This window comes from Sceloporus occidentalis, unplaced genomic scaffold (genome assembly GCF_023333645.1).
Source record: "Sceloporus occidentalis isolate IW3139 unplaced genomic scaffold, rSceOcc1.0.p SCAF_3, whole genome shotgun sequence".
In the NCBI taxonomy this organism is placed as follows: domain Eukaryota; kingdom Metazoa; phylum Chordata; class Lepidosauria; order Squamata; family Phrynosomatidae; genus Sceloporus; species Sceloporus occidentalis.
Window position 1 is genome coordinate 60097852 of NW_028316983.1, and position 15675 is coordinate 60113526.

At 40.3% G+C, this 15675-nt stretch overlaps 1 protein-coding gene across 2 annotated transcripts in view; it reads right to left on the reverse strand.

Moving 5' to 3' along the window:
- The window catches only part of LOC149316006 (prolargin-like), a 43089-nt gene that overhangs the window by 11000 nt on the left and 16414 nt on the right, over nucleotides 1-15675 (reverse strand). Inside the window, exon 2 of one of the 2 annotated variants that reach the window (XM_089514609.1) lies at nucleotides 2610-3558. In XM_089514609.1, the coding sequence (XP_089370735.1) occupies nucleotides 2610-3543 (934 nt within the window). In that variant the 5' untranslated portion in view covers nucleotides 3544-3558. Of the gene's footprint in view, nucleotides 1-2609; nucleotides 3562-15675 lie in introns of both variants that reach the window. The other variant, XM_089514607.1, reaches the window with a different exon arrangement.

Below are 15675 nucleotides of genomic sequence, written 5' to 3' on the forward strand. Positions count from 1 at the left end.
CCCCAGCTAAAACTGTCAACCAGAGCGGCTGCAAATGGGCAAGGGTTAAGAATTAGATGGCATTATGAAACTTTCCAAAGATGATTAGTATCATTCTCAGGATGCCCAATGGGATTTTTTCAATTTGATAATTTTGTTATTATTTCAGCAATTTGCAGATACTTTTAAATACACAAATATATCACCACTGCTACTATGATAAGAACTCCAAAAATAGTTACTTATGAAGACCACAACTCTTCCAGTTCCCTCATTAGCATGGTCACTGACCATGGAGTAACTATATGAATGGTACTTTAGAAAGTAACATTTTCAAGCTCTGTACTTGACCCTGTGGTGATCTCTCGGCTTCAGTGCATCTCAAAACTAAAGTTGCTAATGAAGTGATTATCACCTCTCTGATTTAAGTACTAATGAGATCCCATTACCAATTAGTAAAATTTCTGTACCCACAGGTATCATGTCCCTGCTGTGCAAAAATGCTTTTATCTTTACTGTACAGATGGAATAACTGATGCTCTGAAACACATGGACACATTTCAAAAGAAAATCTTCAACCTTTTAGTCTTTTGTCAAAGAACCCAATGGGATTTAGAATTTTGAAGCTGCCTGCTGAAATATTAACATCAGGAGCATGGGACAAGTACTATTCTACTACTCTAGTAATGTAGAAGTTGATAATCACAATGAATGCTGAAGCATTTGAGAAACATCCCCTTATAAATCTCAGTTCACTCTTTTCCCTCCGCAAGCCCTCTACAACTATGTCTCTAGTCTTTGTACTTGCAAACAAAAGATATAAAATGTAACTTTGTGATAATCTTAGCCTAGAAGCCTAAACATAATTGTTCATCCCAGCTGGAGTAAATCTGAATCAATGGTATCTTGCTAGGTTAGCACTTACATAAGATTTATTGATTCAACAGTTCCACTGTAGATGGATTTAGGTCAGAGACTCCAACACAAGTGTGAATCTGATTTAGGAAGTTAAAAACAACAAGGAATCTCATTATTTAGAAGGAGGAATCATTCATTTGTGATGCTGCCTATTCACAGGAGTGATCAGTGTTGTATCAATGAATTAGCCTGGTTCAAAGGAATGTTTTTTACTTTGTGCTGTCAGATATGAATAAAGCTACTCAAAATTTAACTAGAATGTTTGGGTTCCACAGACAAGAGTTTATTGACCTAAAACTGTTGCCTCCCAAAGTGCCAGAACTTTAAACCATTGTGTAAGTTGGGGGTGGGATGGGGGTTGGAATACAAATTAAGTGTTGTGGCTTGTTATTTCCTCTGCTTGTTCAGAATTTTTGGAAGGAATTCTGCATTCCTGCACCCCTGCAGATGTTTTCAGTCAAGGCAGCAGGTGGTGAGAGTCCTAGCAATACAAACATCCGAGGTAGGAAAGTGATGTGGCTTTGTTATTCCCACAACTGTGCTTGTGCATTCTACAGAATGACACCTATTATATGAAATGACCTGAGCTTTGCCTGAAAGCCTAATGGAATTAACATTGCTGGACTCACAGAATAGATCTTACTCAATTAAGTCTGTACTCCATTCCCTGTAACTGCAGATGAGGATAAGCTTGCTTTCCCTACTAAATGTATGCTACCTTGTATACTAATATACATCTACATCTATGTCTATATAATACATATATGCATGACCTCTTCATAGATTTTAATGTGCAGTAATAAAACTGGACATCATTAGCATTTTTTCTTCATATTTCTCTTTATATTTTCTATATGTAAATAGTGGTTTGAGCATTGGACTATGATGCTGGAGACCAGCTCAGCCACGAAAACCTACTGGGTACCATGGACAAGTAAAGTAGATGATGAAAATACTCTTAGCCCCAGAAAACCCTGCAAGTTAGAAATGTTTTGAAGGCACATAACAAAAATATATTTTAAAAATTGTGCTGCAGTGCTCTCTCTTAGTTCAGTAAGGTGCATCTGCAGTACATACTAGTAGTTACATCAGTCTGATATCACTTTAACAATTATGGCTCCATCTTATGGAACATTGGGTTTTGTAGTTCTAATGAGATATTTAGAATTATTATTATTATTATTATTATTATTATTATTATTATTATTGCTAACTGTACTTCCTTGTACTACAGTTTCTAAAACTACTCTAATTATCAATTCTACTTCTCAGCGTACCTTTGGAACTGTTGTTCAGTGGAGCACAACAGAAATCAAAGTACCTCATTGCACTAAAAATCCAGGATTCCTTAGGAAGGTCCTATGACAGTTAAAATGGTATCAAAGAAGTGATGTGACTAGATACTGCAGAGATACCTTTAGCCTTTCTACAATTTCAAAGAAGGAAGTTAATTCAATATTCAAACTCCAGAAATAGAATTCTAAGGGGCAGCCAAAGAATGTGCTTCAAAAGTAGGACATGAGAATAAGATTTTGTTTTTAATTACATTCCATTTGAAGCTACTATGTTAATTAAATATTTTGGTTTTGATTATGGGTGTTGGGCCATTCATAATATGGTTCTTTTTACATGGTTTGATTTTGACACCCCTCCCAACAAATAGTGTTATCTTGTAGGACTAACCAGCTACTGAAACTATGCAAATGACTCACTTTCAATTGAATTGTCATTCAAGTAGAGATGCTCCAGCTTGTGGTTGATATAGGGGATGCTGGTAAGGTTGTTGTGTGCCAGGTGCAAGACCAGCAAGTTAGTGAGGTTGAAAGAATTCTTGGGTAGGCCTTTGTCAGAGAGCTTGTTATAGCTAAGCCTGAGGAAGGCCAGGTTGGAGAAATCTTTAAAGTAGTTGCCAGGGATGTTATCAATTTGGTTCTCATCTAGGAAAAGTTGGTGAACTGCTTTGGGAACCCCAGGTGGCATCTTATGCAGCCTGTTGTGAGCTAAGTTCAACTGCATGAGATTCTTGAGTCCCCTGAAAGTATTCTTTTTGAAGTCTGCATCATTCAGCTCATTGTGATGGAGGTCTAAGAGGATGAGATGATCCATCTTATTGAAGACATTATCAGGGATTCGGTTGATCCGGTTCCTGCTCAAACGAAGCTGCTCCAGATTGGGAGGCAGATTATTGGGCACTTCCTTAAGATGATTCTTCTCCATGTATAGAAAGGCCAGGCTCTCTAGCTTCTCCAGCACTTGTGAATCCACTGTCCCAATGCGGTTGTTGTCTAGATTGATCCACCTCAGCCCAGTGGCATTCTTGAAGGCTTCCTCAGAAAGCTTATCAATGAAGTTGTTCTGTAGGTAGACATAGTGGATCCTGGGTGGGATGAGGGGAACTTTTCTCAGGTTGCGGCTGTCACAGTAAAGGGCTGAAGGAAAATCTGGAGGGCAGTAGCATTCTCTAGGGCAATCTGGAAAAACTGAAGGGGGTCCTGGTGGCAGAGGCGGTGGCAACTCTGTAGGTTCAACTGGTTCAAAGGCTGCTGGAGTAGGACGCTTCTTTGGAGGCCTGGGGCGCCTCTGTCCATTCACCTCACAAACCAGCACAAGAATGAGTGGGAGAATCAATCTGGCAGCACCCTTCATGGTCTAGATAGTTACCTGCTAGGAGAGAAAAAGGAAAAGTTAAGAATAGATGCATATGTATATTCAATTTAATTCAACATTCTGCATCATACACTGTTGCCATATTCCTCTCTGGCAGTATGTTTGTCTGTTTTCATTGTTGTTTATTCTTTCATTAGAAGTCTTGTTAAGAGACTGCTTCTTGGTAAGAAAATAAAAAAAGTTGATGCAAATATCCAGCTTTAAGACAAAAAAGAAAGTTAAATACAGTGGATCCTTGCCAAACACAGGAGATCCATTCCAGACTGCCCCCGCCCCCCCATGTAAGGCGAATAATGTGTATGCTTGAGTACCATTGAATATAATGGGGCTTGGACACAGCAGTACATGCGCCATTCATTGTATTGCACTGTGGCTTCAGCATAAGCTGAAAGCCGCATATAGTGTGCCCGTGTATAGCGCAGGCACACTGTACTTAGGAATTTTCTTTTTGTGTTTCTAATGGAGTTTATATTTCACTTATGATTCTTTATCTCCCAGAAACCACATGGCCAAAAACAAGTAATGCCTTCTGCTACATGGATATCCTTCTGCTCTACCTTAACTGAGAACAACTATAACAACATCTTAATAAAATGTAGGCCTATGACTATACCACAGTCATTTTGTTTTCTTTTTCTCCAGTTTGATTTTTAACACCTTTGCCTAATAAAGAAGCCAATGGAGCTTTAAAAGCTTGCATCATATGTATTTTTGTTGGTACTGCTGTTCTGTGGATTTGGAATGTTATTGTACTTTGCTGTATGGCCAACATGGCTACTCCATGGATATATTTATTCAGTATTGTTATGAGTTGTTGGATACATATATGCATAATTGTTTTAATGATAATGATATGTATATTTAATGTTTTGTCCTTTAATTTAATAAAATGATAAAAAGGCAGGTTTACAGTTGAATATTAAGAAAAAAATTACACAGATGATTTATATCATTTGAAAGTAGCTAATGAAGATATTAAAATATTTCAAGATTTTCCATACCTTGGCTCAGTCACTAATCAAAGACTTCAGTCAAGAAATCAGAAATAGATTAGGACTTGGAAGGGCAGCTATGAAAACACTAGATAAGATCCTAGAGTGTAAAGATAAATCATTGAATAGTAAAGTTAAAATTGTCCATGTCATCATATTTCCCATTTCTATGTATGGTTGTGAAAGCTGACCAGTGAAGAAACCTGATTGGAAGAAAATAATCTCATTTGTGATGTGGTGCTGAAGAAAGGTTCTGCAGATACTGAGAACTGTTAAAAAGACAAATAAATGTGCTCTAGAGCAAATCAAACCTGAACTCACCCTAGAAGCAAAGATGAGTAAACTAAGACTGTTGTACTTTGGCCATATAATGAGATTAGATGACTGGCTAGAAAAGACAATAATACTTATCAAAACTCAGGGCAGTAGGAAAGAGGAAGGCCATATTCCAAATGGATAGATGGAATCAAAGAAGCAACAGCCCTGAGTCTGCTGACCTGAATAGGGCAGCCGATGATAGGGTGATTTGAATGTATCTCATTTATGGGATTTCCATAAATTGAGGTTGACTTGATGCAGTTAACAACAAAGAAGCAACATTTTCTATCCAAATTAATAAAAGAGATTTTTAAGGAGGGGGGGATTTGCACAGCTGTTGTTGTTCTCTGGTGTTTTGGTTTTTTAAAATTTGCTTAGGTGATGAAAAATAAATAAATTAATCTATTTCCTCTTGCTCTTGGCTCCTACTCAGGGAACAATAGTACCACAGTACTTGCCTAAGAAAATCCTCTAAAATTCTTCAGGTTGCCATAAATTGACAAATGACATGAAGGAATACACACACACACACACACACACACACACACACACTTAATCCATAGGGATGCTACAGGATGCTGCTTGAGTCCATTCTGATGCCTTTTTGCAGTATTCTAAGGCCACAATTCACAGATTGCCAATGCCGCTAACTGATCCACAGTTATTAGAAATGGTATAGTCATGGCCTCCAACCTGCTGCTCTTCCATAGCCTTCTTACTCATCCTTATCTCCTGCCTGCTGTGGTAGGATGGCACAGACATGGCTCCTCCGCCGCTATATCTTGTAGAAGATTAACAGTTCTTTGCCTTATACCTGTTAGTCTGAATCTGTTCAGATTTTCTAGGAGTTGCCTTGTTGGTCACCTAAGCTCCCAAGATTTCAAAACCCAGTCAGATCAACATCAGTATATCCCTTAAGTATTCTTAAGCTTTGGCCTATTGGGAAATTAACAGGAGAACAAGTTGCAGCTTTTATATTAAGATTGTTCTACTAGAATTAAATAGCACAGATAAAACACTATCCTCAGCTGTACAGCTGAAATAGGCCTTAAATCAGTCTAGGCACAATCTTACACCTCTGTTAGGATTATATACCAAAGCATTACACTCCCTCTCTTAGCATGTCAGTCCCTTTCAAAGCACCATGAGGAGTACTTTGATTGTGAGTTCCTGCATGGCTCGGATGGCCCTTGTGGTCTCTTCCAACTCTATGATTCTATGATTCTGACCATAGCTATACACTAGCATTTGGCTGGGTATTAAATAATAAGCTTCATCAAGAAATGAATATCTTGGCACATATAGGAGTTTGGGATATCAGCAATAACTTTGTGGCAGCAGCTTGAAGGTGGACCACTTTCCAGAAAGCAAAATCTGGTGCTTTGCCACTTAAAAAGTTTCTGTTTTATATCATTTTCAGTCTTCATTTAGCCACTTCTCCCCTGCTCTCTTATCCAGTCAAAAGAGGAATCTGAGGTAAGGTAGGTGTTGTTACTATTCTACTTGTTTCAAACAGTATTTATATTGAGGTTTATTTTCTCTCCCAACCTACTAGTGTCTCCTTTTCTTGTGTACAGGTGCAAAGGTGTTTTGCCAGCATGAGGCCTGTAACCTTGTACTGTCAGGATTGTTGTTGTTATAAGACAGCTATTACATTCATCTTATCTTTGTTTATAGTTAGGCTGGCTCTCTTCCTGGAACAAACATGGATTTATTTTTCTAACATGCTACTCTGCATTACCTCTCTACAGCTCCAAAAGCTGCTTTGTGCCCCTATGTTAGGAGAAAAGTGGGAAATAAGAAAATAATAATAATAATAATAAAGCTTAAATGAGGCAAACAGAATCTAAAAAGCAGCCCAACCTGTTACAAGGATAGAAACAGAGAAGAATAAGTGAATTGAAGCTAAATCTGTGCCCTCTCCATAGCTGCACATCAATAAAAGAGGCAGATGTGATTTCCAAATTGTAACTTGATAATCCTGCCTGTCCTGCTTTGGATGACCACATGATCTCAGTCCCATTTTTGCAGCCAGAGCTTGATAAAGCCACTTTTGGGAACTACAACCCCCAAATTTCCTAACAACTGGTCATGATGGCTGGGGACTTTGGGGAGTTGTAGGATAAAGAGAAGGTTTGCTAAGCTCTGCAGTTCTAGCCTTCAGTAAGAAGGTATTTCTCGAAATAGGCCATTCCTTGAAAACATGACTTCAAGCTCATGCTTGTGTGCCAGACTGCATTCATTTGTTTCTTCATCTCTACTTTTCAGTTTGACATTTCTTCTCCTTTTTTGCACAATACAAAATGACAAGAGATTTGCATAACAAACACTGTATTTGAAAATCCTTTATGTCTGTTTAACTTGCTATTGTGTTTATATTTTTATTTGCAAAATTTTATGGATGACTACCCAGTGCTGGAAAATGTGCTGGATTCCTTTACTGTTCCTTATGTATCAAACTCTCCTTTGTGAGAAATGTTATTTTATCGCTACAGGCAAGAAGTCTGGGGAGGATCACCTCCCTTTCCTTGCCCCCATCTCTTGCTATATATTGCTGCTACAACATGTATAAATATGCATATATGCCCCCCCCCCCCGATTTGTGAATTGCTGTTAGGAGAACCAATTCCACTGTTATAAACATCTGGTGCAAGAACTAAAACATTGGAACTGCATATTTTTCTTCCAAATAAGTATTGGAACTAGATACCTTCTACCAAAAACAAGACCAAGAGGCAAAAATGTTTCAATAATTGTAGGAGTAGAGACATCCATGATTCTTTTTAAAGTGACCATCCTTTGTTTAGTAAGGTTGCATACAAAGATTTCTTACTAATGGACAGTGATAATTAGCAGCTGTTTCCTCAGTCTGTACCAAAGAATGTTTTTTCAGGCACATGCATTAGTGAGTGACTATTTTCCAGTCAGGGCACATATTCCAACCAGTAGCAGACTAAGATCAGTGTTATGTAAAATGTGTGTTCATGGGTTGAGGGAGTATCTGGGAAAGACAAAACCATTTATTTATATAATTGTTCTGCATAGCAACACCATCCTTGAAGGAGCTTCACCATACATGGTTCTCCTCTTCCTGTTTTAACCATACAAGGATGTTTCACAAGGGCAATATCTGAATCAGGATTGTGAGAGGGGTGTTACACTGGTTTAACCAATGCACTAGGGTTCTGCAGTTTAGGACATGGAATAAACATGGTCCCTAGCAGAGATGAACAATCTGTGACTACATACAGCCTTGCAAGTATCTACCAATTTTTGTGCACAGTGATGGGATCCAGCATAGCCCCTCCACTGTAATATTATGCTATGTAACTGGTGAATACAGTCGGCTCTTCTTATACACAGATTTTTTTATACACTGATTCAAGCATCCATGGTTTGAAAATGTTCCAAAAAAAGTATAAATTTACCTTGATTTTTCATTTTTATAGGGGACACCATTTTGCTATGTCATTATATTTAATGGGACTTGAGCATCCACGGATTTTGTTATCCACGGGGGATCTTGGAACCAAACCCCAGCGTATAATAAGGGTCCATTGTAGTATCTTGACCCAAGATATGCCTGACTGTTAGAGCTGGCAAAAAAAGGGGGGAGATTTTGTGAAGGGAGCTTCAAATGCATGCTGCTTCCTGCATTGATCTTTTCATGGGTTTGGTTATGTCATTCTTACTGGCCATCAAGTTGACTTACCTCAACCCTATGAATGACAGACCTCTACAAGCCTTGCCTGCCAGATTGCTAGTGTATCTAAGGATACAGCCATGGCTTTCAACCAGTCATCACTTCTGTGGTCGCCAACTGCCATGCTCCGGTCTTGCAAACTCAAGGTTATGGGTTCTTTGATTGAATCAATCCAGCTATAATGTGGTCTTTCTTTTCCCACTGCTTTCCACTTTACCAAGCATTATTGTGTTTTCCAATTAGTCATGCCATTTCATGTCCAAAATATGCCAGCCTCGTTTTAGTCATCTTTCCAATACTTCCACATTTTCATCCCTCTTATATTTTTCTTTCTCCCTGTTTTTTTCCAGACCTGTCTACTTCCCATACTTTAAGAATTGTGCATGCACAGATGTATTTTAACTGCATGCCTGAATGTGTAGCTGATTACTGTATCAAGGCTGCTTCCTTTCTGTTCTTCAGGAATAGGAAATTACATTGTGGTTGCTAGATTAGGAATAATTGGGGAAGATCCACACCAGAAACCCTCTTTTAAAACAATGATCTAGAAAAGCCCTTATTCTCAAATAGCCTCAGACTTTATACAGAAGAATAAGTGAGCCTTTCATTGCCACAGCTGTGAAGGAAATGTGAGCCAATAGTAACCAATACAGCAATGTCCTTGAAAGCTATAAAGAACATGCAGGTGTAAAAGCCTTTGAAAGAGGAGAAGTGAGCAACTGACTTTACTTTATTGAAAGGTTAATGTCCTCTAGTTTTTCATGTAAGAGGGAGAAGTGAAGATGGCACAAATATACCTGTGTAATGGAGAGGAGACAATTTTGTTCTGTTTTTTAAGATTATAATTTCAGCATCTGATGTTAGATACAGCCAATTCCCCCATCCTGCCTAGTCTGAATCCTGTGCAAAACAGAGGGACTACTTTCCATTCATCCGTGCATGCAATTAACACAAAGCAGTGGCAGTTGCTGGCTTTCCTATTTGTGGGGCTTTATATGATCTGAACTTTAAAGGAGCTGCCCTATCTGTATCCCCAAACAGGTTGGATTGCCCCTTCAAAATGCTTCCATGGCCCACTGACATGTGGAGGTGAGCAGGGAGGAACACAGAAGTGATGAACAGGAAGCAGAACGAACAAAAAGCTACCTTAAATCAAAAGGAACCAACATAATTGGCATCACTTCATTCAGAAGGAAAATGGAAAGAGGGCTGAAAAAGCAAGCCACATGCAGAAAATTACTCTGACACTGCTGCCTTCATTTGCTATTTCAGTTGTTCTCCACTTGGGATATGAAATAATAATTAATAATAGGGTGTATCTAATTCTGGATCTCAGTTAATTTGTATTGTAATATAGAAGGATGCATTGGCCACTTCTTTCTTGAAAGACTGTCCTGCTAAATCATAGAATCATAGAATCGTAGAGTTGGAAGAGACCATCCAGTCCAACCCCCTGCCATGCAGGAAATCCAAATCAAAGCATCCCTGACAGATGGCCATCCAGCCTCTGTTTAAAGACCTCCAAGGAAGGAGACTCTATCACCCTCCGAGGGAGTGCATTCCACTGTCGAACAGCCCTTACTGTCAGGAAGTTCCTCCTAATGTTCAGGTGGAATCTCTTTTCCTGTAGCTTGCATCCATTGTTCCGGGTCCTGTTCTCTGGAGCAGCAGAAAACAAGCTTGCTCCCTCTTCAACATGACATCCCTTCAAATATTTAAACAGGGCTATCATATCACCTCTTAACCTTCTTTTCTCCAAGCTAAACATCCCCAGCTCCCTAAGTCGTTCTTCATAGGGCATGGTTTCCAGACCCTTCACCATTTTTGTCGCCCTCCTTTGGACACGCTCCAGTTTCTCAATGTCCTTTCTGAATTGTGGCGCCCAGAACGGGACACAATATTCTAGGTGGGGCCTGACCAAAGCAGAATACAGTGGCACTATTACTTCTCTTGATCTAGACACTATACTTTTATTGTTGCAGCCTAAAATTGCATTGGCCTTTTTAGCTGCCGCATCACACTGTTCACTCATGTTCAACTTGTGGTCTACTTGGACTCCTAGATCCCTTTCACATGTAGTTTCATTCAGCCAGGTGTCACTCATCCTATATCTGTGCATTTTATTTTTCCGCCCTAAGTGCAATACCTTACATTTCTCCGTGTTGAATTTCATTTTGTTAGCTTTGGCCCAGCTTTCTAGTCTATTCAGGTCATTTTGGATCTTGATCCTGTCCTCTGGGGTATTAGCTATTCCTCCTAATTTGGTGTCATCTGCAAATTTGATAAGTATGCTCCCAATTCTGTCATCCAGGTCATTGATAAAGATGTTGAATAGCACTGGGCCCAGGACAGAGCCCTGTGGGACCCCACTGGTCACTTCTCTCCAGGATGAAAAGGAGCCATTGTTGAGCACCCTTTGGGTTCGGCCGGTCAACCAGTTACAAATCCATGTAACAGTTACCTTGTCTAGTCCACATTTTACAAGCTTGTTTGCAAGAATGTCATGGGAAACCTTGTCAAAGGCCTTACTGAAATCAAGATATTCTATATCCACAGCATTCCCTTCATCTACCAAGCTGGTAATTTTATCAAAGAAAGAGATTACATTTTTCTGGCATGACTTGTTTCTCTGAAACCCATGTTGAGTTTTTGTGATTATGGAATTGCCATCTAGATATTCACAGACTCTTTGTTTAATTATCTGCTCCAGAATCTTTCCTGGTATTGATGTCAGACTAAGTGGACGATAATTGTTGGGATCCTCTTTTTTCCCCTTTTTCAAGATGGGGACAACGTTTGCCCTCCTCCAGTCTGCTGGCACTTCTCCTGTTCTCCAGGACTTCTCAAAGATTATTGCCAATGGCTCCGATATTACATTTGCCAGTTCTTTTAATACCCTTGGATGGAGTTCATCTGGTCCCGGAGACTTAGGGGCTTTCTACATTGCCATTTGGGACGTCCTCCGGACGTCCCATTTTAAAAAAGGGGCGTCTCTTTTAGACGCCCCATGGCCTAGTACGGACTCCGTCCGTACAAGATGGCGGCGCCCCTTCTACATGGGCGCCGCCATCTTTACGTATCGGACGCATAGCGTCCAGACGCGTCGCGCCGCTGCTGACGTAGCGAGCGCGCCCCTGGCGCCTCGCTACGTCGCAAACGCGACGCAAAAAGAAGCTCCATTTTGGAGCTTCTTTTTTCGGTCCGCGCGGGAGTCGGGCCGTCTGAAGGCTCCGGCTCCCCCGCGGACCTTCTGGCGGCGGCGGCAGACCGCCGCAAAGCGGCGGTCTGTACCCCGCCTTAAATTCATTTAGATTAACAAGGTGTTCCTCTACTATCTCTTTACTTATTCTGTGCTGAAATTCCCCTATTCTGTCCTCTGCTCCATTATCCTCAGGTTGAGCACCCTTTTCCTTTTCTGAGAAGACTGAGGCAAAGAAGGTGTTGAGTAATTCTGCCTTTTCTCTGTCCCCTGTTAACATTTTGCCATCCTCTCGACGCAGTGGCCCTACCATTTCCTTCTTCTTACTTTTGCTGCGGACATATCCAAAAAAAGCCCTTTTTGTTGTCTTTAACCTGTTTAGCAAGTCTGAGTTCATTCTGCGCTTTAGCTTTTCTGACTTTACCCCTGCACATGCCTGCTATTTCTTTGAATTCCTTTTTTGTGATTTCCCCTTTTTCCATTTCTTATACAGGTTCCGTTTCAAACTCAGCTCACTTGAAAGTTCCTTAGTCATCCATCCTGGTTTCTTGAGACACCTCCCATTTTTCTTTTTCACTGGAATATTTTAACTATTTATTTTATTTTATTTTATTTTATTTTATTTTATTTTATTTATGCTATGGGACTGCTATTGGACAGACACAATCTGTAGTTTACTCTGCCTCTATTTAAGTTCCTTTAACTCCCACTCCGGGATCTCAAAAGCTCAGGTGATTGCCCACTCACCAATGGAAACCCACTGGGTAACCTAGGGCAAGTCACATACTCTCAGCCCAGCCAGTATGGCTTAGTGGTTTGAATGTTCGCCTATGACTCTGGAGACCAGGGTTCAATTCCCCATTCAGCCATAAACCCAACTGGGTGACTTGGGCAAGTTACATTCTCTCAGCCTCAGGAAGACAATGGCAAACCTCCTCTGAACAAATCTTGGCAATAAAACCTCATAATAGGTTCACATTAGGATTGCCATAAGTTGGAAAGGACTTGAAGGCACACAAGAACAACAGTTGCATGAGAAGAAGTGGATCATTATCTACAAAAGCTCATGCTGAGATAAAAAGCAGTTGGTCTTAAAGGTGCTGATTCATCTTCCTTTTTCCTCCCTTTCTCCTTTGCAACAAACTAACACAACTACTTCTTTGATAACTATTTATTCGGGAATCAAAACAAGTAACCATATTTAACCATATAGAAACACAGCAACAGTTATGGCTAGATTTTTAAAAGAATATTAGTACCTAAAATGTGCCTTAGAACCATGCAAAATAAATGGCTGAGACTCTCCTATCCCATTGCTTTTGAAAAATTGATTTTATACATTCTCAGCAAGACAGAACCAACGCCTGAGGTCCTAAGGTTGACAATACACCAACACAATCTATCTGGCAAACAATAATGCAAATCATAGGAACATATGGAGAAGAAATGGGAAGTATATTGCCTAGCTAGGGTGTGATGAGGTGGGCGAGGAAACTTTCTTGTCTTTCCAGCATCCTCCTACTGAGTATATGGAAAACTCCTGATGCCTTTGAACCTCAACTTTTTTATCTTTCAGCACAAACAGATATTTTAACAGCACTGCCCCCAAGTGTTTGCAGTAAAATTTGCACCACACATCATAATTTAATAAAAATTATGTAAAAAATATAAATGTAAAAATGTACAAGCAGGACCTAATTAATTTAGGAGGTTTAAATAGTGCTGAGGGGCTTTGAAGCAATTCAGAGTTCTGCCAGAATGGTTTATTGGCAACAGCTCTGGAACATCTTCAGTGGAAATATTGTCTTGATTGATCTACGTTTAACATGCAAGCTGACTCACAGCACAATGCACTGCTAGCAAATAGCATGAAGTTTACTCTTGAAAGATTCTTGTCAGGATCTCAGTTGCAGCTGCTAGCAAAACAGGAACAGGTTTTCTTTTGGTCAGAGAAGATTTGGGTTTGGATAACTCCTCTGTCACAGACTCCATTCGTAATCATGCTGACACCACTTTCCCTGAAAAGTCATCCAGCATCCCTATGTGAAACATTGGGTGTGTCCACATGGCACAACTATAGCAATTTGATGCCACTATAACTGTCATGGCTCCATCCTCTGGATTAATAGTTTTATGAGGTACTAAGACATCTGTGCTAAAAAGCATTAAGTCATTCTGCTGAAATACAACTCTCTAGATATCTTGATAAAGACATTTTAGGGGCTGCTCAGACTGCCCCAAAAGGGTAGGCTGGAGCTGCCCATTTTTGTTCCTGAGGTACGCTGCAGCAGCCAAACTGCACGGCATCCCTCCACACCAAAAGGAACCCAGTGCATCTGTGATGTGCAGCGAGGTGCAGCAATGTCTGTATGCTGCGCACTGCTTACATCATGATGGCAGCCCCTGTGTGGATGGGAGGCCGTCATCATGGTGCCGCTGTTACATGCTAGTGTTCAGGAGCATGCAGTTGGTGTGCACTCCTGAACCCTAGAATCGGCGCTGGCACACCGCTTCCCACTCGTCTGTCTGTCTTTTTATTCTCTGGTTACCTTGGAAATTTTAGTTCAAAGGAGTTAATTAGAGCTCTCTAATGGAGAATTCCAAGCATCTCATCACACTACAAATCCCATAACTCTATAGGATCCAGGCATGGCAGTTAAAATGGTATCAAATGGCTGTCAGTGTGTAGTTTGGATCTAAGTTATATGATCAGTCCTGCTGTTTGCTCTGAGCTTATCCTGAATGAATTACTAACATCTGAGGGCAAGAGACAACTTAAGAGATCTACTTGGAGCTTTCAGTCAGGAAATTTAGATCTCACATGACACAGATTTCTCATTCTTGCATTAGATGCTTGTTTCAGAATGGCAGGAAAACAGAGGGGGAGAAGGGAAGCAGGGTGAACAAAAAGCTGGATTAAACAAAAGGAAATCAATTTATTTGGTGTTATTGAATCTGATAATGCACCCTGCTTAATTGTGCCCACTTTCTGTGGGTTTGATTTTGCCCCATGGTTTCTTTATTGTGTTGCCCATATGTGAGAATTTTGTCTTCTCTGCATTGTTTCTTTACCAACAAACCAGAGAAACAAATGTAAAACAAACCATGGATTCTTCCACTTCTTTTTTGGTACAGATCATGCCCCATGTTTAAATACCACAAAGTTTTTAAAGCATGGCATAATGTTTATGTTATCACTCCTTTTAATAATTTGAGGTAACAGATCAGCTGTTATCACACAGGTGAATAATATAGCCTTCTGGGAATTGATGGGCCACAGTTGCCATCAACTCTAGCCAGCATGGCCAATTGTGAGAAGAGATAGGATCTGCAGTCCAACACATTTTGTTTTACAAGTACTGCATGGTAAGATGTTCTCCACCATGTGAGGGATGAGTGTCAGAATGTATAATATCTTTCCAGAGATACCCTCCCTCCCTACAATCCATAATATGAGAAAGGACATGCCCCCAAAGCTAAAAATTGGTGGTTCTAACTGGTTAGTTGGGTGGGTAATAGGCCTCCAATTACAAACTCTGTTTATGCTAATAGTTAGGCACTGCTTTGTGGCAATGACATTTATGGAATTTAATAGCAAATGACCTCCTTTCAATGACCTGTTAAGTCAGCAGATAAGCTTCCATAACTAGCAGCGAAACAGAAGATGGAGTGGGGCTGTGGTAAACACACTGCAGCCCTGATTTGCCTTGAAGCTGGCCGAAAAAAGAGCAGCAAAGATCCACTCCTTTTTTTGGCCAGTGATTTAACTGCCAAGCTTTTCCCGTCCCGCCCCAGCCCCATGGCTGCTTCATGATGCCCTGTCGGCATGTGGCATGTAAACACTGTGCCACTGAAGCGTCATAAAGCCACCCATGTCTGGCCAGCTGGATGGCTTCATG